The sequence below is a fragment of the Anolis carolinensis genome, chromosome 2 (genome assembly GCF_035594765.1).
Source record: "Anolis carolinensis isolate JA03-04 chromosome 2, rAnoCar3.1.pri, whole genome shotgun sequence".
NCBI lineage: Eukaryota > Metazoa > Chordata > Lepidosauria > Squamata > Dactyloidae > Anolis > Anolis carolinensis.
The window spans coordinates 74,997,116-75,024,763 of NC_085842.1; the positions used below are offsets into that span (position 1 = coordinate 74,997,116).

General features: G+C 40.4%; 2 protein-coding genes across 3 annotated transcripts in view; one reads left to right on the forward strand and one right to left on the reverse strand.

Annotated features, from left to right (window-relative positions):
- The window catches only part of atg7 (autophagy related 7), a 198,384-nt gene that overhangs the window by 7,753 nt on the left and 162,983 nt on the right, over positions 1-27,648 (reverse strand). Inside the window, exon 18 of one of the 2 annotated variants that reach the window (XM_062969990.1) lies at positions 12,769-14,488. The exons of the other annotated variant lie outside the window; for it this stretch is intronic. Within the exon in view, the coding sequence (XP_062826060.1) occupies positions 14,456-14,488 (33 nt within the window). The 3' untranslated portion in view covers positions 12,769-14,455. Of the gene's footprint in view, positions 1-12,768; positions 14,489-27,648 lie in introns of those variants that run through there. 2 annotated transcript variants of the gene reach the window in all.
- Positions 22,665-27,583, forward strand: LOC134296072 (zinc finger MYM-type protein 1-like). Its single transcript, XM_062969987.1, has 2 exons — positions 22,665-23,914; positions 24,096-27,583. Exons 1-2 carry the CDS (start codon positions 23,555-23,557, stop codon positions 26,343-26,345), a joined length of 2,610 nt encoding a protein of 869 aa, XP_062826057.1. The 5' UTR covers positions 22,665-23,554; the 3' UTR covers positions 26,346-27,583.

Sequence of the window (27,648 nt, forward strand, 5' to 3'; positions counted from 1 at the left end):
TGGAGTAGGACTATCAACATCTTCCTAAACAACAGGAAACACCCTATAAATCACAGTTGCTACTTCCTGTTAAGTAAGGATTGGGGACATTCACAGTCCCTGTGTCCCCTAAACTAGGGGGTACATAGGGTTTGGGAATACACACACGTTTGCATTTGTAACTCCACAACAAGATTCTGACCATTTACAGCAAGCTTGCACAACCTATGGCCCTCTGAGTGTTTGGGACTCCAACTCCCAGAAGCCCCAGTCAGCTTGTCTAGTCAGAAGCTGAGGTCCAAAACACAAGTTGTACAGACCTGAACAGTTGAAGACACAATGATGGGGGAGAAAAAATATTGTGCATGAATGGACCAGCCCTCAAAAATAAGATATTTGAGAAACTTTAAATCACCTGGCACCATTTCAACATACTACTTTAATAGAGGTCATTCTATTACTCAGCTGTGAGTCACTAGGAAGTACCGTGTTTCCCCTAAAATAAGACAGTGTCTTATATTAATTTTTGCTCCCAAAGATGCGCTAGGTCTTATTTTCAGGGGATGTCTTATTTTTCCATGAAGAATTCACATATATTGTTGAACAAAAAATGAACATTTATTATATACTGTACAATAGTTGTCATCACAAACCAGCATAACCAGACAAACTGTGAATCCTATCAAGAATGTCTTGTTACTACCATTATTTCTATGTACAACAATCTATGGTACATACATTTATTGATCCTGCATACTCTGGTATTATGTTTGGCGGGTGCACTTCCAAACACAAAGTTTGCTAGGTCTTACTTTTGGGGGATGCCTTATATTTAGCAATTCAGCAAAACCTGTACTAGGTCTTATTTTTGGGGGATGTCTTATTTTCAGGGAAACAGGGTATCTACATGCATATTTGAGCCAATTCCCAACATCTCTACTTCAGTAGCTGGACAATACTGAGATCAGAGGGTTGTTGTATGTATGGCTGTGTGGCCATGTTCCAGAAGTATTCTCTCCTGATGTTTCGCCCACATCTATGGCAGGCATCCTCAGAGGTTGTGAGGTATGGATAAACTAAGTAAGGAAAGAATATATATCTGTGTAGAGTCCAGGGTGTGGCAAGAGTCCTTTGTCACTGGGAGCCAGCATTAATGTTTCAGTTAATCACCCTAATTAGCATTGGAAATGTTTTTTCTCTTGCCTGGGGGCATCCTTTGTTCAGTCAAGCCCTCGGAGTTTTGGTTCCCATCTACTGTTTTGATTTTGGAGTTTTGTAATACTGGTAGCCAGATTTTGTTCATTTTCATGGTTTCCTCCTTTCTGTTGAAATTGTCCACATGCTTGTGGATTTCAATGGCTTCTCTGTGTAGTCTGACATGATAGTTGTTGGAATGGTCCAGCATTTTTGTGTTCTCAAATAATATCCTGTGTCCAGGCTGGTTCATCAAATGCTCTGCTATGGCTGATTTCTCTAGTTGAGTGAGTCTGCAGTGCCTTTCATGTTCTTTGACTCTTGTTTGGGCACTGCGTTTGGTGGTCCCTATGTAGACTTGTCCACAGCTGCATGGTATCCGGTAGACCCCTGCAGAAGAGAGAGGATCCCTCTTGTCCTTTGCTGACCGTAGCATTTGTTGGATTTTCTTTGTGGGTCTGTAGATAGTTTGTAGGTTGTGCTTCTTCATTAGTTTGCCTATGCGGTCAGTGGTTCCCTTGATGTATGGTAAGAACACCTTTCCTCTGGGTGGATCTTTGACTTTCATGGCTTCTTCTTGGCCTTGCAGCTCTTCTGATGTCTGTGGTGGAGTATCCATTGGCCTGTAGAGCCCAGTTTAGGTGGTTGAGTTCACCTTGGAGGAGGTGAGGTTCGCAGATTCTTTGTGCACGGTCTGTCAGGGCTTTGATTGTGCTCCTTTTTTGACTTGGGTGATGGTTGGAGTTTTTATGAAGGTATCTATCTGTGTATGATCCCGGCCATGAAAGCCTTCGACAAATACTGAGATCATCTTACCAGCTCAGCTTCCAAAAGTCAGAGTGGACTGCTGCTGAGAATGTACTGTAGGCTACACCAGCTCAAAAGATGCATTTCAAAAACACTAATGCCCAAAACTGGAATTTGCCCAGCATCTATGTTCATTACCCCCAAGTTTCTGGGACTGTTGTAAAGACCCTTTATTCTATTCAGACATAAAATCAAGAGCTGCCACAAGCTTCCCAAAACAAAACACTTTTTTTAAAGGAAAAATAGGGGTATGGAGAGAAAGGGGAAGGCTGCCAAAAACAACCTGAAAAGGGGTACTTTGTTAACCCATGTTCCATATGAACATCATATTCTTCAATTACCATACTAGATAAGATACACTGGCTACAAGTGGTCCCCAAAGCTATTTTGTCACCTCTGATTCCTCTAATCTTTTCTTTCCCTCTGTCCCTTTTATGGTTCTTTGGTGGCCCATGCAACCTCCTGGGGGTCACAAAGGCAGAAAATTGCCCTCTAGACGACCTAAATAATATGGGAATGCTAAAGGCATATGGGTGAGAGTGAGGGCTTGAGTAGAAGCTTTCTGAACCAGTATAACTAAGTTGGAGCTACATGGAACAGGGAGGCTTTATGGTTAAAACTGCCAGAGGCATCTCCTTCAGCTTATATGAGCCTGAATCCAACTGAAGAAATACCACTGAATAATAATAAAAAAAACAACCTTACATAAGTGGTGACTTACCAGGTTTCTGTTGGCTCAACTGCTAGGATTTAGGCCAAAAGCTCTCAGGGATTGTGTTGACGAAGGCTTTCATGGCCTCAATTCCTGAGAGGGTTGTTGTGTGTTTTCCAGGCTGTATGGCCATATTCCAGAAATATTCTCTCCTGACATTTAGCCCACATCTATGGCAGGCATCCTCAGAGGTTGTTAGATACCTCACAAGCTCTGAGGATGCCTGCCATAGATGTGGGAGAAACATCAGGAGGGAATACTTCTGGAACATGGCCATGCAACCTGGAAAACACAGCAATCCTCTCAGGGATTAATGGCTAGAATTTTGCTAATACAATATATTGTTAGCTTTGGTGAGTCCCAGTTACATTATTAATACATTAAGTTATCTGAGGTTATTTCTTGCCACTGTCTTAATCATATGAGCCCAATGCAGACATTTCATGAGACAGCTAAATTAAGACACCAGGACTCTTGGCACCAGCACTAGATTTTCAGCCACAAGAGAGACAATTGGCCTTTGCATGCAGTATTTTATAGCATGATGGTGTATGTCCCACTCTTCTTTCACTCCTTCAAGAAAATGACTGTTCAGTCTCTTGAGCACAATCACATTTGGAATGCATTGTTGCAACCATATTTGCAGTCAAGCAAATAACAGTCAATTCTGAAATTGTTAATTGCCTTTCCCTCCAAGATTAAACCACACATTATCTTCTTCACTTTGAGCTGAACTACCAAGCCCAATAGTTTCTTCTAGTACAAAAGAAAGTGTCAAATTGCATGCTCCAATCCTAAAATGCTAAACTTATTAAGATGTTCGTCATCTTCCACTTAGCTGGATGCTCTTGAGAACATTTCCCAGGAATCCTGCTGGTGATTTAAGGTGGTGTAACATTAATACAATGTTTGGACCAGAAGACAGATATCTTGTCTCCTAAAGAGCCAAGGAACCAGTGGGACACCTTTGGCTCTTGACAGAGACAGCTACCACAATTGTCCCACTCTCCCACTATTACAGCTTATGTGGCTATTTTAGTTCCTATTGATGTCTACGTTGCCACTGTACCTGCCAGCATATTTATGCTATGCATCCCATTGGTAAAGCATAAAACTCCACTAGGCATAATCTCCCCTTTCCCCTGAATTTAATCACCAATAACATCACAGGCCAGCCAGATGACATCCTCCTCCTGAATTGCTGTCAAAGAGGATGCATGTGTTATCCTGCACCTAGCTGAAGCACAGCCAGTCACTGCATAGATGACCCCATCACCCCTTAGCTGCTAAATAACTATTATGGGGTTGGGTGCAGAACTGGAGAAGGAAGTAGAAGTGAAGGAAGTGAGCACAGATGACAGAGTGCATAAACAGATGTAAACTGGATTTATGCCTGTGTAAAATAAGAATCAATATGATGTCGTGGTTTAAACATTTCGCTACAACTCTAGAGTTTAAGGTTTCATTCCCATTCAACCACAGAAACTCACTGGTTGATTTTGGGTAAGTCACACATGAAGAGTCACGAAGGTCATGAAGAGTCGGAAGCGACTGAAGGAATAAACAACAACAACAACAACAAACACTCTCAGCCTCATAAAACTCCATGATAGGTTTGCTTTAGGATCACTGTAAGTCAGAAATAATGGCACATAACAACAAAGTTACCAACAAGATGCTGATCAAGATAATGGTTTTTATGTTCTTTTGCAATAATGAATGACAGCCACTCTGGTCATGAATTAATCAAGTACCTGAAAGACAAGACAACACTTGAGGAGCATCCAAATGTAATGCGAGGAAGGTTGGACAACACTAAAACCACTGAATAGACAGCTCTAGGTCATTCTTAGGATCATGTTTATCCATTACTTTACTCCTCAGCTCTTTCTCAGTGGTTGCTAATGGTGAATGGCTGAGGTCTATGCCTACCTTTTATTATTTATTTTATAACCTACCTTTCTGGGTTCTTCCCAAGGCAGTTTCTTTGCTCATCTGCAGTCACTGCATCCAGTTCTGTTTATCATCATTCCTTTTCTCTCCCCCCCCCCCCCCCCCCCCACATCTCTCTGTCATTTTCCCTGTCAACTGCTCTCTTATTTATCTTGCATTTTCCCCTTCATGTTGACACTAACTTGGCAACAAAGGGGCATCTGAAAAATGCATTTGTGTCAAAAACTGGGCTCTACCTCTCTTCACATTTTGCTATAATCCACAAATTATTAGTCAAAAATGTACAGTATTTCAAGACTTGAAATGGACATTGTTGAAATATAGCTGTTGTAATTGTGTTTGTAATTTGGGCACCAAAATGCAAGCTGTCAAAGAATGAGCCAAAGGTTAATTTCCACAGAGGGTGAGCTGGCTTTGAAACCACTTTGGGCATGTTTTCACTAGCTGTTCTTAATTTGCTACTCCACACCCACAGCTAGACCATTCTGGCTTGACTGGAAAAATAGATAAATTCTAGCACTAGGAAACCTCACACTGCATTGGCTAGCATCTTACAGCTTTCTCTGCTGGTGCCAAGGAAGAGCAAATTGTCACACAAATGTCAAAAGTATTTTAATGAAGCAAAGAGCAAAAGGAAGATGGAAGGGGGCATTTGACGACCAACACATGTGAGATGATTTGAGTTGATTGAGGCACCATGGCTCCCAGGCACAGAATCCTGGAAATCGCTATAACTTTGACAGAAATATGATTAATTTAAAATGAATTCTCCCTGTCTTTAGAAAACTATACTAAACTTTAAAGGAAATTCATTGCATTGAACATTGCCTACAATCATAATATAGACATCTTCTAGAGTTGTTTTAACAATTAACAATTGCATCTGCATTTACATTCACTGAATGACATGAAGAAAAGAAGCAGAGGAGTGCCTTATCAAAAATGTTGAGGCCAACAGTTGGATCATTGCAAATGCACACTTCAAGCAACAAGCAGATGTCACCAAATGGCCAATACTGAAATCAAAACAACTACATAATTGGGAACATAAAATGGAGAAGCTCCATTCTCTCTGCAGAAAAAAGAACATGATTAGGTTGCGGCACAGACCATAAACTGCTAATACAAAAAATAATAATTAAGGAATATGTGAGTAAGATATTTGCACAGCTTAATTGACTCACATACAAAAGAGCTGTGGACTGAAAATCATGGACATTATCAAGGAAAAATACAAAAAATATTTAGTTTGAGCCAAAAAAAGAGAGCGAATCTCATTGGATTCAACTCTTCAAATTGTTGAAGACTGAAAAGGGTTAGAATTATGAACACAACTCTTCAGTGGCTTGTCTACAGACAAAGAAAACCTCTACAATAAAATCAGACACCAAACAAACAAACAAACAACAGCACGAGGCCATAAGGTACAATAATTCAAAGTATAATTTATGTTATATGACCAACTGAGGAGCACATTATATGATCATGACAAAATATGTAGAAAGATGATAGAAGTAATATACTGAAGAACCATAGAAAAGAAAGGATTTTTTTTTCAAGGAACAAACACTTGTTGATCCGACGATCTCTAAAACTGAATCGCAAGCTGTTCTCAAAGTGCTGGGGAACCTAACAGGAAAAAAAAATCAACCTGTGTTTTATAGATAACTAGCTTAGGTACCCGGCGGTGCCTGGGTTATTTGAAAGGGCCTTATTTGTTTTTGGATGTTAGGTAATATCAGTTCAGTCATATGTGTTAGGGATTCCTCTTCTTCAGAAGAGGAAGGGGAGCAGGAAAATGTTCATGAATCTGAGGGTGAGTTGGAATCTGAGGAGGAGACTGCAAGTATCCACTTTTCAGGGGAGGTGAAAGGAAACAATAGAGATGTTGTTCAGCTAGAATAGCTGCCAGAAATGCAGCTGAGTAATTAGGAACTGCCCTAGCAGCTGTGAGGGGACTCAGCTATAAAGCAGAAGCAAGTGCAGCCAGAGCTTGTTGGTAACAAACTGATTCTAATGCCTTCACTCTCCTCGTGCCTGCTTCGAGTCTGCATCTGGATTTATTGCTGTTTCTTTGTCTGAAGTAAGACAGCTATTTGATTTGGGAGTTTATCAGAGACTAAGAACTGGGTTTGCCCTAAGACTTCCTTGCTACCTCTTGCATTATTTCACTGAGTGCATTGTACTTTACGTTTTGCTGAAGTAAAGCAGTTTCATTTATTTACTACAGTGTTTTAAGGCTGTTCTTGTAAGACAAAATAGGACAATATATTATGCTATTTCTTAGGGGGGGAAAGCAGTTTTTGCTTTTTTTTGTGAATGTTCCCAAAAGAAAATGCATAAGGATGTGGGTGAACTACAATTCCCAAAAATCTTGGGTCAATTCTCTCAAAGCTCCTCCAGTATTCACAGTTGGCCATGTTGGGTCTATGTGCCAAGTTTGGTCCATATCCATCATCTGCTGTATTCAGTGTTCTCTGGATAAGGGTGAACTATAACTCTCTGATGCCAAGGGCAATCACCTGCAAAGCCTGCCAGTATTCACAGTTGACCATGTTAGGTCTGTGTGCCAAGTTTGGTCCAGATCCATCACTTGGTGGGTTCAGTGTTCTTTGAATATAGGTGAACTATAACTCTCTGATGCCAAGGTTAATCACCCCAAGTTGGCAGCATTGGGTCTATGTGCCAAATTTTGGTCCAGATCCATCACTGGTGGGGTTCAGAGGGCTCGTGGAATACAGGTTAACTATAACTCCTAGAGTAAAAGGTCAATCACCCCCAAAGTCCACCAGTATTGCCAGTTGGCCATGTTGGGTCTGTGTGCCAAGTTTAGTCCAGATCTGTCATCAGATGGGTTCAGTATTCTCTGAATATGAGTGAACTATATGGACTCCTGGATGTCAAGGTCAATCACCTCCAAACCCTGCCATTATGCAAAGTTGACCATGTTGAGTCTGTGTGCCAAGTTAGTTCCAGGTCCAAAGTTGATGGGGTTCAGAGAGCTCTTGGATTGCAGGTGAACTATACAGTCCCTTCAGCTCCTATAAATCATGGTGAATCCTCCCCAAACCTCTCTCCAGTATGTTCAATTGCTGATCAATTCCTCTCTTTTCTGTGTGCCATAGGGAAGGGTAGGAAAGGGTTAAGGGAGAGGCAGTAGGCGGGGTCATGCAAATAGAGAGAGAAAGGAACACTGGGATGTGCCCTTGATTTATTGGTTTTTTTTTGTTTTTTTTCTTTCTTTTTTGATTTCTTGATGTTCTGTTTATTATTATTTATTGTATTTTAAATGGTGTTATGATATGTTGTTTTTATATTTTATTATGTTGTATTGCTCTGGGCATGGCCCCATGTTAGCCGCCCCGAGTCCCCATTGGGGAGATGGTGGCGGGGTATAAATAAAGTTTTATTATTATTATTATTATTATTATTATTATTATTATTATTATTATTATTATTATTATGTGCTCGGTCTAACCTGCAATGTCCTGGGAAGGAGTGATTTGCTGGCTCCTCAAATTGGGAGCTATAGCCTGTTTGTGGAGGCCAGAGGCTGTTTGTTTCAGCGGACACCTGTGCCACATACACACATAGAGATTTTCACTTTTATTATGTGTATAGATAGCAAAGCCTTTGATTGTGTAGATTAGGTATGGGCAAACTTCAGCCCTTCGGTATTGGACTTTAACTCCCACGATTCCTAACAGCCAGAAAGTCGGCTGGGATTTCTGGGAGTTCAAGTCCAAAACACCTGGAGGGCCAAAGTTAACCTATGCCTAGTGTAGATCATTCAAAACTATGGATTTTCTAAAAGAAATGGGGAGTGCCACAATATTCAATTAGCAAGGGAAAGCAGAGTTACATTTTATAACCCCCTTTGTTTAACCTATACACAGAACATACCATATGCAAATATAAAAGAATGAGGTGTGAAAACTGGGGGAAGGAATATCAATAATTAGGACCTACAGATAACACCATATTATTTACAGAAAGTATCATAGACTTGGAATGACTGCTGATGAAAGAAATGCAAAGAAATTCCAGGTTGAAGGTGATGCAAAATTGCACATATGACGTAATAACAGCCCTGTTATCAATTACACTGGTTAGGGTTCAGCCAAGGTGCATGTGTTATTTCTTAATTTTTTTTCTTATTTGCCATTTCCCATTTTTCTCCAAGGACATCACATCACCTTATATACATTACTGACTAAAATAGTTTAGAAACCAGAACACCACAGCATTAAGAAGAGAACTATAGGATATGCCCCATATATGGAACAGGATCTGATGGAAAGGGATCCGAGCTGAAATCCTGTATTCCACTTTTGCTCTTAAGGTAAATTGAAATCTAACACATTTTATGGTACAGATCTATTATGTTTGCTCATAGTGACTCATTGCCAGGCTCTGTTTCCAATGAAGCTAACTTAAAACTGCTGCTTAACAACCAGTGCTGGAGCAAAAGACTGGGCTGCTGTTGCGGCATTATGCTGATGTAAAAAAGGAAGTAGTGAGTCTTTCTAGAACATTGAGCAAGGGCGGATTCTTCTCAATTGATTGTCACCTTGTTGTGCTAAAGGGGCTTGTGTGTTCCAGCGAATATGTGGGTGAAGCGATTGGAGTCCAGGGTGGCAAGGCCACAGGGGAGGAATCAGACAGCACAATCTAAAGTCCTCAACGGCAGAGCAGGTGGAATATGATACCAAAAACCTACCTCTTAGCCAGACAGTGTCGCAAAGGGTTTCCAAGTGGCTGCAGATTTGGGAACTAGGAAATGACTACAAGCACTCTCTTGCATGTGGGGTATGCTGAACAATCCATTGTGACAGGATTTCTCCAGTGCCCATCTGGGAAAGTACTACAGTTGTCATATCCCACCTCCGCAATCTGCCTCAGAATTTCTACAGTTGAAGAACTGTCTGGCTTGAGTGGTAGGATTTTATGTACATTATGTAGGTACATCACTAGAAATACCTATGGTGATGGAGCTCCATCATACATTGGATCTCAGCTTATATTGTTTATTTTTATATTATGTAGTTTTGAAGAGCTATCAGTGTTAGGTGTTAGTTATTTTGGAAAATTATTACCATAACGACTCTGAACAAAGGATTCCTCCAGGCCAGGACATGAAGCTTGCAAGGCCATTTTATGCTAATCAATGTGATTAATTACAACATTCATACTAGCCTCCAACTGACAAGAGTTCTTTCCCCCACCCTAGACCTTCCACAGATATATCAACCTTTCTTGCTTAATTTCTCCATATACCTCACAACCTCTGAGGATGCCTGCCATAGATGTGGGCGAAACATCAGGAGAGAATACTTCTGGAACATGGTCATACAGCCCGGAAAACACACAACAACCCTATTACCATAGTTTTTCAGTTCTAAGATACCACTGATTGTACGACATACACTAATTTCAAATTTTGATTCTAAGAAAAAATTAATGTTGTGGTGGGGAATGCGTTGACTGGAAGGCCTGTTGGAAGTGGGGCAAACCACATTTTTTTTTAACCCTATGGTGATTCTAAGATGCTCCTCATTTTAAGAGATGTTTATATGGGGGAAAATGTGTGTCTCAGAATAGAAGATATACAGTATTACAATTTTAATACTACCCTGTTCGGGCACGCCTAAGTTTACTCACTAGCTTTACCATTAACAAGAACATCTTTCCATAACACATGATGCAGTACAGGAGATGGGGAGGTCAAGAAGGAGAAGTCATGATGTAACCAGAGAGTAAACCAAAAAGTTCTCTTCTGCTTGATGAACTTGCCTCACTCCCTAGTTTTAAAAATTGATTTGTTTTTGAAAAATGGGGAGACTTGGGATCTTAGAATCCACATACTGCTTGTGAGTTGTACTTCCCCTACCCGTGAAGTGTGTGCCTTTTACCTTGCCACTATTAAGGTCCTATTGCTTATTTTAGAAGTGGGTGGGAGAGATACACCTTTTAGTCTATTTAAAATACACTGTAATTTTGTATAGTTTCTTTTTCTCTCAAGATATAGAAAGAAGCATTAGGAGATCATCAGTAGTTGTAAATACAGTGTGTACTGAATGACTACGAGGAAATCCCAGCTTGTCTACAGAAAACTCTTAGTCTTTTGAAAAATAAAGGCAAGTTTCATTTGTCCAATAAGGAAAAACTACACAACCATGCTTACACACTGCTTACACACTAAGCAGATGGAGGCGGAGTGCATGACAATCACCATTTCCATTGAAGTGTCTGGAAATAAAAAGAAGCAGTAGAGGCTGTGCGAGTTTACAAAGATATGTTTATCAATTACTATCCCTTGTGAAAAATATTATGTTTTATTCCTGGTACGTATTTATACAGAAAGCTGTTGTTTTAACCTTCTGCATTTTGTACAGTCATATGCTAATTAAAAAGGTAAAGGTTTTCCCCTGACGTTAAGTCCAGTTGTGACCGACTCTGGGGGTTGGTGCTCATCTCCATTTCTAAGCCGAAGAGCCAGCATTATCCGTAGACACCTCCAAGATCATGTGGTCAGCATGACTGCATGGAGCGCCGTTACCTTCCTGCCGGAGCGGTACCTATTTATATACTCACATTTGAATGTTTTCGAACTGCTAGGTTGGCAGGAGCTGGGGCTAACAGCGGGTGCTTATTCTGCTCCCGGGATTTGAACCGGGGACCTTTCGGTCTGCAAGCTCAGCGCTTTAACACACTGCGCTGCCACCAGTGGTCCTTATGTAATTAGCACCAGGGGTTAATTATGTAGTCCAAATTAATATTCTATGAAAGGCAACACATTCATCTAAGCATGCAGTTGGAAGGTCTGCCCTCAAAGTTCACCTGAACTACCAACTTGGTCTTTGGGCCTCATCTTCATTTGACCCCCTACAATAAGAGGGTAGTAAAGTCTAGGAAACCTGAATATTTGCTAAATGAGTCAGTTCAGTCTTGGCTCTTAAGGAATTTGACTGCCTTTGGTGTTGCCACACAATGTGTGTGCAAAGATGTAGCAAAAAGGTCCAGCAAATATTTATGGATATTTTTATAGATATTTCTCACACATATTACATGCAATTAAGTGCTGAAGATGTCAGAATTGACTCATGCTGTGGCCCGAATTCCTTCCAGTGTACAGAGTTCTTCCTGATTAAAGGGAAAAACTGCCTTTAACTTAAATAACTTCCTACTAAATGAATTTGGGTTGGGTTCATTTCTTCTGGGCTTCTGATAAATTGTGAACACAATGTTGTTCCACACAACCCTTTTGGTAAATAGAATATCCCTGGCTTGAAATTGTATTTAGAGAATAATGTTTGGGAATGTCTTGTCTCTGTATTCTTTTAAATGCTTTTATTCATTGTGCAGCACCTCAAGGGCTCTGGTAGGTTGACTGGCAACATATAAATGAATAGATCAAATGTTTGTGCCTGTAAGAAGGTTTTTAGATTAGTATAAATTATTCCATACAGTCTTGGCGCAATCATACAGGCGGGTGATACTCCACTTGCCCACGCATGTGCTTCCTTTGAGGACACAACCATGTGGGCGGGTGATCCATCATATTGATGATTATGTAGTGAAAGAAGCCCCTAAAATGCGGCTTTTTTCACCATGTAACAGTCATCATTGCTTTATAGTCACTACCCTTTCACCTCTAATATTTGGGGGAGGGGGAGTGCAACTATTATGCAATGAATTAGGGCATTTGCTCCCAACATATGCATTTTAATATGTGGATTTGTAGTATTTTACAGTGTTTATGCCTTGAGCCACAAGGAGAGGCAGGTAAGAAATAAAATAATAATAATAATAATAATAATAATAATAATAATAATAATAATAATAATAAATAATTATTAACATAAATGTTGACCACAAAGCCAGATATACTGTACCTTGGTTTTGGTTACACTGAGGGGTTGTGACATTATCAACTTTTCAAGCCAGGTTTTGTATCTGAAAAACCAAAACTTGAACAAAACAAACAACCTACCCATATCAACCATTTTCCCAAACAAAAATGTCAACATCCTTCATAATGGAGCTACAGCAGTTAATGTGCGGAAGATCTCAAACGTTTTCCACCCGCATATACAAGGCAGTGATTAAAAATGCTCAGAAAGTTCTTTTAATATATATCGCATTTATTTGAATAAAAACTTTGATAATGTTGCCTTTAATTAAAGTGCTGAAAACATTTTACGAAAGGAACATTTTAGAAGCAAGCAAGCCATTCCAGTTTGTCAGGGGAGAGGGAAGGAGGCAAAAATCCAATGAGGTTAAACAACGGAAGGTTTCCTAAGTCACATTGGTGTGTTTTTGTGCAGCACAGACGTCTGGGAAACATATGTACAGGAAACAAATTCAGTCTTATACAACTCTAGGTTACTAGAATTATAAGCAAGGAAACATCATATTACCCTGTGTTTTTAAAATGTCATATATAGCTAAAATTCCATGGGAAGGGGGAGGCGGGGAGTTAACAAATTCAGGCTTGATAATCCAAGTGTTACTGGAGAAAATTTTTGGAGACACCAGGCTGTTTTGGACTCTCAGTTAATCAAGGCTGTTGAATTTCAAAACAGAGTTTCCTGTTTCACTATCTACAAATGACGTTCATGTTGGTGACTCAGTGCAAGCTGCAGAGTGCTAATTTTCCCCCAGTGCAAGTTTGATTCCGCCATCAGAGGAACTGAATTTCCTCTACAAGGTGAGCCTGAAGGCCACTATGCAATCCATTTCATTAGTTTAAATTGAACTTTTGCTTCTCCCTATGCACGCAAAAGTTCTGCTGTTGCAAATACCTGGCTTCCAAGCATGGGTGCCTTCTTAAAGACACACATCTACCCTATATCTAGCTCAACTTAAATGGCCAAAGGAAATTGGCCAGTTACAATACTAAAATACAGAAATTTTATCAGAGAGTTACTTAATTGAAAATGTAAGATTAATAAGAAGGTTATTGATAACAGTAGAAATAAAATGGGCATGATTCAGTGATCTGTTACTAGGGACACCATTAATGCATTAGCATTATATCCTTGGATGTCCCTACTCCAAGCCTCTCTCACATACAATGTCAACTTACATATGTCTAGAAACTATACACCTAATCATGGCAAATATGAGGATTCTACTTGCTGGCTTGAACACATTCTGGGCTGTTTCATTATTTTATATGTTAGAGGATGAAAATACATAATACTAATATTAAAAGATTTTCATTATTATTTCCTAAGTATGCTATATTTAAATTAGTAAGTTTAAAACACCTGTAAGCCTTCTGTTTCTACAAAAATGATCCAATCAATTTCTCCATAGCTTTTTACATGGACAAAATCTCTTTCGGTATATCAAATAGGTGGGTGTTTTCATTTAAAGACATACTGATTTGTCTAACTTCTTGTTGTCCAACACAGACACAGACACAATTATAAATTCATCATAAAGTCATACATGTCTTTCAGAAGTCAAAATTCATTCAGAATATTTAAAGCAAAAACTCATTTAGGGCATTAAAATAACAAATTAATTTACTTAACAGATGTTTTAAATACATACATACAATTATGTAGAAGCTGAAAAAATAGTATTTTTCAATGTGTGTGTGTGTGTGTGTCTCTGTGTGTGTACATATGAGGGAGAAACAGTAAAAAGAGTGACATTTGCTATATACATATTGTCCCAACCTGATCAGTGATGTAGATAGAACGTCTTTATATTTGCAACAGCCAGAGTTACGTGATCGTTAACTTGTCTAATGGCAGATAAACCTAAATTAGGGCATCGTCCAATTCATTCATTGGGTTTTCACAGTGTTTCATCATCACTCATGTCCCAAATCTGTAATTAAAAAAAAGGGGGGGAGGAACACACCATTCAGTATATTCAATACTTGATATTATTTATCTCATTGTTTATTTCACATTATATAAAGAGCATTGCACTGGTGCTGTTTTTACTATGTAACTGCAGACATGAAAATATTATAGTTTCAGACATAGGTTGCACCAGAGCATATGCTGGCTGTCCTAGTTGCCTGATTTAAATAACTAATTTAGGATCTGGTATTTTAGTTGTATAATATTTTCATATAACTGCAGGAATACACAATTTCTATTATATTTCTTCAGTTTAGTATTTACGTTGCAAGTCGCTTCTGGCAGATCAGAAACATAAAGGCAGATCAGATAACGCATCAACTTCTGAAGAATGGGAAACCCAACCTTTCCACCAAAGTAGAAAGGAAACCAATAGTCAGACAACCAGACAATGAGAACCTTCATGAACCTTTACATCTACTGAATTGGACATGGCCCTCAATAAATGTAAAAATGGCAAAGCAGCTGGCCTGGATCATCTACAGATGGAACAAATTAAGAACTTTGGCCCAAAAGCAAGGTGCTGGCTGCTGAAGCTGATGAACAACTGCACTGCATCCTGTCAGATTCCCAAAATCTGGAGAAAAGCAAGAGTCATAGCCATCTTGAAACCAGCAAAGACTGCAATAACCCAAAAAGCTATAGACCAATCTCCTTGTTGTGCCACCTTTACAAAGTTCTGGAGAGATTTATTTGGCATATAATTATGGAAAAAATAGACCCATATATGATTCCACAGTAAGATGGCTTCAGGGAAGGCAAAAGCTGCACATTGAACCTGACTCAGTGTTGAATCTGACTCAGCACATAGTAGATGGGTTTGAAAGGCAGCAGATTACAGGAGCTGCCTTCATAGACCTGTCAGCAGCTTATGACACTGTAAATCATCACCTTCTCCTGAGAAAAAATTATAATATCACAAAGGACTACTACCTCACCTGTTTCATAGGAAATCTGCTACAAAACAGGAGCTTTTTTGTTGAATTCAAGGGCCAGAGAAGCAGATGGGGAAAACAGAAGAACGGCCTGCCTCAGGGGAGTGTGCTTGCTCCATCAGTGTTTAACATCTACACAAATGACCTGCCATTGCCAGAAGACACAGAGAATTTCATTTATGCTGACGATCGTGCCAACACCACCCAAGCAGGGAGCTTTGAAATGGTTGAACAGAAGCTCTCTGAAGCTTTAGGTGCTCTTACTGCTTATTCCAGGGAAAACCAGCTGATCCCTAATCCATTTAAAACACAGACGTGTGCTTTTCACCTTAAGAACAGACAAGCATCTCGAGCTCTGAAGATTATCTGGGAAGAAATCCCACTTGAGCACTGCAGCACACCAAAATACTTGGAAGTTACTGTCAAGGTCAGACACCAGCCAATGGATGGAAATACAGTTTATTGTATAAACAACTCAAAAAAAGCTCATAAAACAAACACAGGAGCTTGCAACATTTAAACTTCAGTGTGAAAAAGACATTTGAACTGAAAAAACTCCAAAAAACCAAACCGGAGTATAATCTGGATTATCCAGAGGTATAATCCCGATTAAAACAAAACTGCTTAGATTCAGCTCAAAATTGCCGGATAACTTGAAGAAGGCAAAACAAACTACGGGCCGAATTCTCAAGAGTCCAAAATAAACAGAATCCCAACTGGGCTACAAATAGTTTTAAGGCTCAAAACAAACAATGTCCCAAACCGGGCCAAACTTTGCCGCCGGAGGCAGCGCAAACAAACCGGTGCCGGAAACAAAGTAACGAAGGGCAAAGAGTTACTGCAGGGTCAGAAACCAAGCCAGTGGTCAGTAACAGAGCGCAATTGCAGAACCAGGAGTCAAACCGGAATTGGGAGTGAAGAGTAATTGCAGATTCAGGAACGAAGTTAGCGGTTGGTAACGGAGCGTAACTGCAGAACCAGGAGCCAAACTGGAATTAGGAGCAAAGAGTAATTGCAAAGTCAGGAACGAAGCCAGCCGTCGGTAACAGAGCGTAACTGCAGAACCAGGAGCCAAACTGGAATTGGGAGCGGAGCGTTACTTCAGGGTCAGGAACGAAGCCAGCCGTCGATAACGGAGAGTAGTTACAGGGTTGAGAACGAAGCCAAGCCGGAATAGGGAGCAAAGAGTAATGCCAAAACGAAGTCCAGTCCAAGGTCCAAGATGAGAAGTTGTCACAACAAAGTCTTCGTCAATGGGTTGACACAAGTAGCCAAAACGACGGAGGCGAACTAATGCAGACAGTAATCACAATGCAGTCTAAGGAAAACCCACACAGTTCCAGCCCCCATCATAGAAGTAACCCGGAATAAACTTACGTCGGTTGCACAGTCCCAAGCCAGTCTTCAGGAACACGAACACGAAACCCAATGGGGCCCAACAACCACCTTGCCACACGCAAGGGCCCAATAGCCAAATGCCCTCAATTTATTTAACACTTGTCTTCAGAACTCGAGCCGGGCACCGCCCTTCCCACAGGTTGCTCCCATTCCTCATCCGAGCTGGAACCGTCCTGCCGACGCCCAGACCTACCCGCAGCTGTGGAACTATCCTCACTCCTCCAATTAGATCACCTTGGGTCTGATCCTGAAGGACCCCATGTTTCCTCAGCATCCCCATTACCAGTGAGCCCAGTCTCCCCATCACAACCCTCTGGAGCGCGTGTCCGTTTCATGCCATCCTCTTCTGTCCGTACCACATCCCCAACGTCCATTTCAAGCCCATCCTCCCCTTCAAAACCCTCAAATGACTCCTCATCTGTTGATTCCTCAAATATCTCTCAAAGCCTCTTTCTCTGTAACTCCTCAAATGAGTCTTGCTCCCGAGGAGCCTTTCTTCTCTTCCTGCTACTATCAGTAGTATCGTTTACCCCAGAAGGCTCAATCACAACAGTTACCCTGGACTGTGCTCTGACTTACAAGAAGTACCGCTTGACTATCAAGCAAAAAGTGGGCGCTAGAAATAATATCATATGAAAGCTGACTGGCACAACCTGGGAATCACAACCAGACACAGTGAAGACATCTGCCCTTGTGTTTTGCTACTCTGCGGCTGAATATGCTTGCCCAGTGTGGAATACATCTCACCATGTTAAAACAGTGGATGTGGCTCTTAATGAGGCATGCTGCATGTTCACAGGATGTCTACACCCCACACCACTGGAGAAATTATACTGTTTAGCAGGCATTGCTCCACCTAACATCTGCCAGGAAGTAGCAGCCAGCAATGAAAGGACCAAGGCATTGACATCTCTGGCCCACCCTCCTGTTATCAGCCAGCATGCCAACACCTTAAATCAAGAAATAGTTTTCTAAGATCTAGAGAGATACTCGCAGGAACACCTCAGCAAGTGATAATCCAAAAGTGGCAGGCTAAAACCCGGAACCTCAATCAGTGGCTGACACCGGATGAGAGACTCCCTCCTTGGCACACAGAAGATTGGGCAACTTGGAAGGCGCTGAACAGACTGTGCTCTGGCATCACGAGATGCAGAGCCAACATTAAGAAATTGGGCTAAAAAGTGGAGTCCACAGCATGCAAGTGTGGAGAAGAGCAAACCACAGACCACCTATTACAATGTAGTCTGAGCCCTGCCACATGTACAATGGAGAACCTTTTTGTGGCAACACCAGAGGCACTCCAAGTGGCCAGCTACTAGTCAGAGGATATTTAGTATAATGCCAAGTTTTTAAAAACGTTGTTTGTGTTTTTAAATATATTACAACTTGTACCCTCGGTTTGCTTCTGACACAATAAATAAAAAATAAGTTTAGTATTTGTAAAATTACATGCATGATTTTTTTTACAGAATAGAAGGCGGAAAATCAAATCACTTATTTTGCCCATTCATATTCTAACTGCTACAAAATAATGCTAGGTGAAGTTGATGTTTTTATGTTGGAACAATGAAGGCTTTTCACCTCCTGCCTACAGCAAAAGCAATTGAAAACAATGACTAAAAGGGAAGTGGAAAGATCAACAAGGATCTATGAGGTCAAATGTGAGAAAATAGTGGCAACCCAGCACAAAGAATATAGCATGATAAAACTGTGTGTGCCCTGTATTTCTCCTTCTATACTCACTTCATTACATAAATATCAATAATAAGCATTTATTTTCTTCCTGTAACTACATGTTATTTATAAATATATATAAAGGCACTGCCATGTGTATAACCTTCAAAAATAATATGAGATTTGCCTTCAAGAGGCAGGTGAAGATCCACATAATCTTGCATTCTGTTTCCATGGACAGCTAAGCTGGCCAAAGGGTTCTTGTTTCAGGCAATGTGGGTAAAAATAACAGCTAAGGTAGTTGTGGGACCCCTAGCACAACAGAAAGGGGGAAGCATTAAATTGTCTGGAACTAAATCCACATATGAGACTACACTACAATGGCCTTCTTCACTATGATGTTGCCTAGGACTATAATTGTACTCTAAAGGCAAGGTATGATGTGAGTTCTAGTCCAAGTATGTGGACATGTAGTCGTCACGTTTTGAAGAACTAAGCAGCACCTTCTGCATATCTACTATTAGATCAGTTTTGAGGTTCTTTACTGTCTTGTTAATGCTCATCTTCTCTCATAGCAGATTCCATTTCTCCACCAAGCATTTATTTTCTAAATTCACTGCGCTCAGGCTTCTGTCTCTTATCAGCCACTTCAAGCTACACAATCCTAGGCAATTTCCCCAGGATTTTCCTTCTGCCAGAGAAGACTGTCCTTTGTAAAGGGTTATGTAACTAATAGCACTACAAATGTGTGCTCTTTTATCATTCAGCCCCAGGGCCGGTTGTTACTAGGCGGCCGCTGACGCGGCCGCCTCGGGCGCTGGCTGCTAGGGGCGCCATTCGGGCCTGACTTCCTGGTCGCGGCCGGCGATCGCCCGGGCGGTCGCCGGCCGCGACCAGGAAGTCAGGGCCGAATGGCCTAGCTGTGCTGTGCGCGTGCGCACAGCACAGCTAGGCCATTTTGCCCTTAGTAACAAACTAAGGGCAAAAATGGCTTCTCTGGCTGTGCGCATGCGCACAGCCAGAGAAGCCATTTTTGCCCTTAGTTTGTTACTAAGGGCAAAATGGCCTAGCTTCCTGGTCGCGGCCGGCGACCGCCCGGGCGATCGCCGGCCGCGACCAGGAAGTCAGGCCCGAATGGGCTATCTGCGCTGTGCGCACGGGCACAGCGCAGATAGCCCATTCGGGCCTGACTTCCTGGTCGCGGCCGGCGATCGCCCGGGCGGTCGCCGGCCGCGACCAGGAAGCTAGGCCATTTTGCCCTTAGTAACAAACTAAGGGCAAAAATGGCTTCTCTGGCTGTGCGCATGCGCACAGCCAGAGAAGCCATTTTTGCCCTTAGTTTGTTAGTAACAAACTAAGGGCAAAATGGCTTCTCTGGCTGTGCGCATGCGCACAGCCAGAGAAGCCATTTTTGCCCTTAGTTTGTTACTAAGGGCAAAATGGCCTAGCTGTGCTGTGCGCACGCGCACAGCACAGCTAGGCCATTCGGCCCTGACTTCCTGGTCGCGGCCGGCGACCGCCCGGGCGATCGCCGGCCGCGACCAGGAAGTCAGGCCCGAATGGGCTATCTGCGCTGTGCGCACGGGCACAGCGCAGATAGCCCATTCGGGCCTGACTTCCTGGTCGCGGCCGGCGATCGCCCGGGCGGTCGCCGGCCGCGACCAGGAAGCTAGGCCATTTTGCCCTTAGTAACAAACTAAGGGCAAAAATGGCTTCTCTGGCTGTGCGCATGCGCACAGCACAGATAGGCCATTTTTGCCCTTAGTTTGTTACTAAGGGCAAAATGGCCTAGCTGTGCTGTGCGCATGCGCACAGCCAGAGAAGCCATTTTTGCCCTTAGTTTGTAGACTAAGGGCAAAATGGCCTCTCTGGCTGGGCGCATGCGCACAGCGCATTTCGCCCGTGGAAGCTTCTAGGCACTAACAACCTACCCTCTACGCATGCGCAATACCATAGCCCACGCTGTGCATGCGTACTGAAAAAAAAAAACATTTGCACGAGGCGTGTGGTGTGTGGGGACTGACAAGGACAACCAGCCAAACAACAATCGTTTAACATAAAGAATCAAGGCTCAGGGATACCACAGGTCTCCAGCAGCCTTCTGAGCAAGGTAATCAAGGCTGTCTGAATTAGTGACAACAAGTTGCAACTAAACTTACAAGTCAATCTTACATTATTTCTCAAAATGGATGGGCATTGCTCTTGTGCTTTCATGTTTCCTAGCTTCTTACTACTATAATCAGTTTTATTTTATTTTTTCTTTGTTGTCAGGAGTGACTTGAGAAACTGCAAGTCGCTTCTGGTGTGAGATAATTGGCCATTTGCAAGGACCTTGCCCAGGGGAACAACTGGATGTTTAATTATGTTACCATCCTGTGGGAGGCATCTCTCATGACACAGTTGACTGTGTGTATCATTTGTACAAAAAGTAAACAGTATAAAATATATGGAAGCATAGATTAAAATAAGGAAGTGGATGGGCCAATTTCTAATGTGTGTGCATTCTAATGTGTTAATTCTTCCATCTATGGAATCATTTCTGTAGTAATGTGAGAAATAATTTCAGATATGTGATACAAATACATATTTAAATATTAATTTGTACATGCTTTCTATAAAAGTACATGTTTTCTGTTTAATCCCTTGTTTTGGGAGTTGTAGTTGGTGATTTTATGTTATGTTAAAAAATTAATTGAGTAGGGAGTTGTAGTTGCTGGGATTTATAGTTTTAATAATTACATATATTATATAATAATAAAGTAGCTGTGCCCAACCACGCTTTGCTGTGGCGAAGTATGGTGTTCTGTTCTGGGAAATAAAGAACAGTAGAGTCTCACTTATCTAACATAAACGGGCCAACAGAATGTTGGATAAGCGAATATGTTGGATAATAAGGAGGGATTAAGGAGAAGCCTATTAAACATCAAATTAGTTTATGATTTTACAAATTAAGCACCAAAACATCATGTTAGACAACAAATTTGATAGAAAAAAATAGTTCAATACGCAGTAATGCTATGTAGTAAGTACTGTATTTATGAATTTAGCACCAAAATATCACAATGTTTTGAAAACATTGACTAAAAAAATGTGTTGGATAATCCAGAACGTTGAATAAGTGAGTGTTGGATAAGTGAGACTCTACTGTATTGAGGAATTGGTGGTAGTTAAGGTAAAGGGTAAACTTGTTGTCGAAGGCTTTCATGGCCGGGATCACAGGGTTGTTGTATGTCTTTCGGGCTGTGTGGCCATGTTCCAGAAGTATTTTCTCCTGACGTTTCACCCACATCTATGGCAGGCATCCTCAAAGATTGTGAGGTATCCATACCTCATTAAGTCCAGTCATGTCTGATTCTGGGGGTTGGTGCTCATCTCCATTTCTAAGCCAAAGAGCCAGCGTTGTCCGTAGACTCCTCCAAGGTCATGTGGGATGACTGCATGGAGCGGTGTTACCTTCCCTCCAGAGCAGTACCTATTGATTTACTCACATTTGCATGTGTTTGAACTTCTGGGTTGGCAGAAGCTGGGGCTAAAAGTGAGGGCTCACTCTGTTCCCCCAATTCAAACCTTTCGGTCCAGAAGTTCAGCAGCTCAGCGCTTTAACACGCTGTGCCATCAGGGGATATTATTTCCTAAAGGTTGTGAATATACAATATTTCTAATTGGTTTTTTTTTTTTGGCTTTTAGATGCAAGCATGAATGCTGCAATTAGGGAAAATGATTAGGATGTAAGCCTTGCAGCTTTAAAGCCTGACTGTTTCCTCCCTGAGTGAATTTTTTGTTGGGCGGTGTTAGCTGGCGCTGAATGTTTCCTGTGTGGAATTCCCCTGTTTTCAGAGTTGTGTTCTTTGCGATATGTTATGTGCTTGTACTGTCTGTGGCTGTGAGAAAACAGTGGATTTATCAGACTTTGATGATGGGAATACTTTGTTGGGAGGTGTTAGCTAGCCCTGATTGTTTCCTTTGTGGAATGCTTTCAGACTGTTGGTCTTTATTTATTGTCCTGGTTTTAGAGATTATATTGTTCTGCATTATTCTATCCCAGTAATTATTTCATATTAAAGTAGAATCTCACTTATCCAACATTCGTTTATACAGTGTTCTGGATTATCCAACACAGTCTGGCTTTTCGTAATCAATGTTTTTGTAGTCAGTGTCTTAAATTCATTGTGATATTTTAGTGGTAAATTTGTAAATACAGTACAGTAGAGTATCACTTATCCAAAATAAACGGGCCGGCAGAATGTTGGATAAGCGAATATGTTGGATAATAAGGAGGCATTAAGGAGAAGCCTATTAAACATCAAATTAGGTTATGATTTTACAAATGAAACACCAAAACATCATTTTAGACAACAAATTTGGCAGAAAAAGTAGTTCAATACACAGTAATGCTATGTAGTGATTACTGTATTTATGAATTTAGCACCAAAATATCACAATGTATTGAAAACATTGACTACAAAAATGGCTTGGATTATCCAGAACGTTGGATAAGCGAGGCTTGGATAAGTGAGACTCTACTGTAATTACTACATAGCATTACTACACATGTAACTACTTTTTCTGCCAAATTTGTTGTATAACATGATGTTGTAGTGCTTAATTTGTATAATCATAACCTAATTTGATGTTTAATAGGCTTTTCCTTAATCTCTTCTTATTATCCAACATATTCGCTTATCCAACGTTCTGCCGGCCCATTTATGTTGGATAAGTGAGACTCTACAGTAGAGACTCTACTGTAGAGTCTCTGCTGTACTTAAACAGTTCTCAAGTATAGCATGAAAAGGAATAATGCTCAAATGCTTGGTCCATAACCAGGTCTAGCAAGGCTATTCCATGCTAACCATCATTTTTTGATTATCCAACGCTCTGCTGGCCCGTTTATGTGGGATAAATGAGACTCTACTGTTCTTGGATGGAGCTGCAGGCTGTATTTCTGCTGTGTTGTCATAAGCTAAAAGTTGTTCTGCGTCAGTCCCCTTCCTTATATGACGAGTTGGGTTTCTTAGCAGAAAATGTCAAGCAAGAAGAAGCCATCGGGAGCATTTCATCGTAAAAGGAGGTTGCAGCATAGCCAAGAAGATAAGAGTCAAGCTAAAGCATTAAAAAGGTTTTTCACGACTTCACCATCATGCCAGACAGGAAAGCCAGAGACAACTAAATTGACTGAATCAGATCATGCTGATGACGGAAAGATACCAATCTCAGAGCCTCTACCAGGACCATCAACCAGTCAAGACCTTCTCACTGCAACTTCAGCAATACCATTACCACCTTCCTGTATTGGCATTACTGGGACTGACACTGAAGATGTGGATGAGGATTCATTAAGAGATGCAGCCCTGCCATCTACTAGTCGGCAAGCTATTGAATCGGTAAGTAGATTCAATTTAAAAATATTAGTGCAGATTTTTGGGAAATATAATTGGCCCTGGCCTGTCTTGTTCATTTTTTATTTAAAGATTGCATAACGAGGTATTATACTTATTGATCTTGCATTGCATTACATCTTAGAAAAACTTCTAGAAGTTAACATACACCCCCCTTTTTTTTCAGGAACAAAGAAGAGACCCTTTGTTATTTCTTTCCAATGATTGTGGAGAGTGGCCACTCAAAATAACTGATGAGGCACGGAAAATAATTGTTGAGCGAGGACCACAGCAAGTCAGAGGCATAAAGTTTCCTAAGGACATTCATGGCAGAAAATTTTCCCCATTTCATTATTCAAGGAAGTTGTGTAATGGAGAGCGTGTCAACAGATATTGGCTACAGTATTCTGTATCTAAAAATGCAGTGTTTTGTATTACTTGCAAAATTTTTGGAAACGACACATCCAGTCTTGCAGGTAGCCAAGGGTTTTCTAACTGGCGGAACTTGAGCAGGCTTTTGAGCGGTCACGAGAAATCCCGTCCTCATATGGAAAACCGTTCATCTTGGCGTGAGCTCTCGCAACGTTTGCATTTAAACAAAACTATTGATGCAGAGCATGAAAGACTTATTAATGCTGAAATTAAACATTGGGATCAAATTCTGAAACGCTTGCTATGTGCTACACGGTTTTTGGGGGTTCAAGGATTGCCATTTAGAGGGACAAAAGATGTTCTATTTGAACCTAATAATGGCAACTTTTTAAAATTGATAGAACATATAGCACAGTTTGATGATCCGATGGCTGAACATGTGAGAAGAATCACTTCCAAAGAAACACATGTCCACTATTTGAGTAAAAATGTCCAGAACGAGTTTATTTCTTTCTTGGCAGGCAAGGTCCAGAATAATATTTTGGAACAACTACATGAGGCAACATATTATTCTATTATATTGGACTGCACACCAGATATTAGCAACACCGAACAAATGACGTTGGTGGTTAGATTTGTTACATGTAAAGAAAATGAAGATATCTTGATTAAGGAACATTTTTTAGGCTTTGTTCCTGTTGCCAGTCCTTCAGGTGAAGGTATGACAGAAATATTACTCCATGAGTTGGAAGCACGACGTATTCCATTAAAAAACATGAGAGGCCAGGGATATGATAATGGTTCTGCAATGAAGGGAAAACATGTTGGAGTCCAGAGGAGGATCCTTGATTTAAATCCTAGAGCCTTTTATGTACCATGTGGAAACCACTCCCTGAACTTGGTCATAAATGATGCAGCTATGTCTTGCAAGATTGCAGCAGACTGTTTCGCCACCGTACAAGACCTCTATAACCTTTTTTCAGGTTCCCCAGTAAGATGGGGTACTTTGTTGAAGCATGTTTCAACTCTCACACTCAAACCACTTAGCAGTACTAGGTGGGAAAGTAGAATCGAAGCATTGTTGCCTTTGAGGTTCCATATTGAAGAAGTATATGATGCCGTATATGAAGCTTCTCATGATCAGAAATTTGATGGACTCTGTAGGAGCCGTGCTGGTGCTCTTCTTAAAAGACTGCAAAGCTTCACATTTCTGTGCAGCATAGTGACATGGCATGAGATCCTGCACAAGATAAATATTGTTAGTAAACAGTTGCAAAAAGTGTCAATCGATCTTCAAAATTCTATGGCTCTTATTAAGAGTGTGAAAAGTTTTCTAGAAAGGATGAGATCTGAAGAAGGTCTAAATAGCATCATTACAGATGCAAAGGAACTGGCAGAAAAAATCGATGCTACTGCCGACTTTGAAAACGAACAGGAAGCTCGACCGAGAAAAGTAAGCAGACAATTTTCGTATGAATGTAAAGATGAAGCTGTACATTCTGGCAAAGAGTCTTTTAAAGTGAACTTTTTTTTTGTTGTGCTTGACACAGCAATATCCTCATTAAAGGAGAGATTTCAGCTAATGGACAACCATAGTGGAAGTTTCAAATTTCTGTATGACATTTCAAGCCTTGGGAAATGTTGGAATGAAAAAGAATTGAAGTACGCCTGTCAACGCCTTGAAACTGTTTTGACAGATGGAGAAGACCACGATGTGAATGCTGGTGATCTGTATACAGAGCTACAATTACTTGCAGATATGCTTCCCCCTGGAAGTCTCCCAGCTGATGCCTTGTCTTTTATAAATCATGGTTCGGAGGATGTTTTCCCAAATGTCTACACTGCATTGAGAATTCTGTTAACACTTCCAATATCCGTGGCCAGCGGTGAAAGGAGTTTTTCAAAATTGAAACTTATAAAAAATTACTTAAGATCTACTTTGAGTCAAGAGCGCTTGAGTGGACTATCAACCTTGGCCATTGAAAATAGCTTGTTGGATGACATGGACACAGATTCCCTAGTACATGAGTTTTCCAAATTGAAAGTCAGAAAAATCAGGTTTTAATTTTTACAAGTGTTCAAGTTAATTTGTGTTAAGGAAAACTGGATGTTAAAAAATTGAAATTGTTGCAAAGTTTATTAAAATATTTATTTATTAAATTATTATTATTATTATTTGTGTTAAGGAAAACTGGATGTTAAAAAATTAAAATTGTTGCAAAGTTTATTAAAATATTTATTTATTAAATTATTATTATTATTATTTGTGTTAAGGAAAACTGGATGTTAAAAAATTAAAATTGTTGCAAAGTTTATTAAAATATTTATTTATTAAATTATTATTATTATTATTATTATTTATTAAGATTGGAGTTAATTCTATGTAATGTTACTATATGAACATAATGTTGTTAATAAACTTCTGGTTGTAAGGAAAACTCTTTTATCCATTCTATTCACCTCTACCTTCTACCTTTTATTTCTCGGTGATTGGGGGTTTTTTTGGGGGGGGGGCACCAAAATCCTGTTTCGCTTACACTTGAAAATTTCCTTGGGCCGGCCCTGTTCAGCCCCTTCTTTTGCTAGGCATTCATTCTTTCCCTCATTTACTTTTTTGCTACCCAACCACAATATGTTATCTTTGATTTCTGAATGTCATGTCTTTTCCCTTTTAAATCCATTTGTTTCTGTTTCCTCCCATTTATTTATTCCATGTTCCCTTTGAATTTGCACCCCCCTCTCCTTAAATTGTTCACTTTATCTCATATATCTCTTTTTTCCCTATGCTTTAAAACCTCCTCTCATGTGGAATTTCCCCAACTGACCATATTAATCTTTTTGCCATATGCAAAATATTATCTTTGTACTGTCCTTTTATTTTCCCTCTTGTCTAATTTCCAACCTCTTTCAAATTTCTAAATCACTAAAATAATTTATCTGTACTACTGTGACCTCTTTCTTTTAATTCTTTGAAATCTTTGAAATTCTTTGAAATCTGTCTTCTGTCTAATATGTCTCTATACTGATTTCTCCACCTAAAGCTTCCAACAATTTAATTCTTTCTTCAGGCAAAAGCATGTACATACATGGCATCCTTTAGAATCTTTCTAGTATCTTTAATAAGACATCTACACATATCCCCTTTGTAATCACAGTTTTGTAGCATTCTTTTTGTAAACAGAACCACAGAAGTGGGGGGTTAGAAAGCTCGACCACCCAAAATGTTCAGTGTAAGAATCCACTGTTAAATCATCCCTGGGTGTATCTACATTGTAGAAATAAATGCAACATGACACCACTTTAACTGCCATGGCTATGGAATTTTGGAAGCTGTTGTTTGGTGAGACACCAGCACTCCTTGGCAAAAA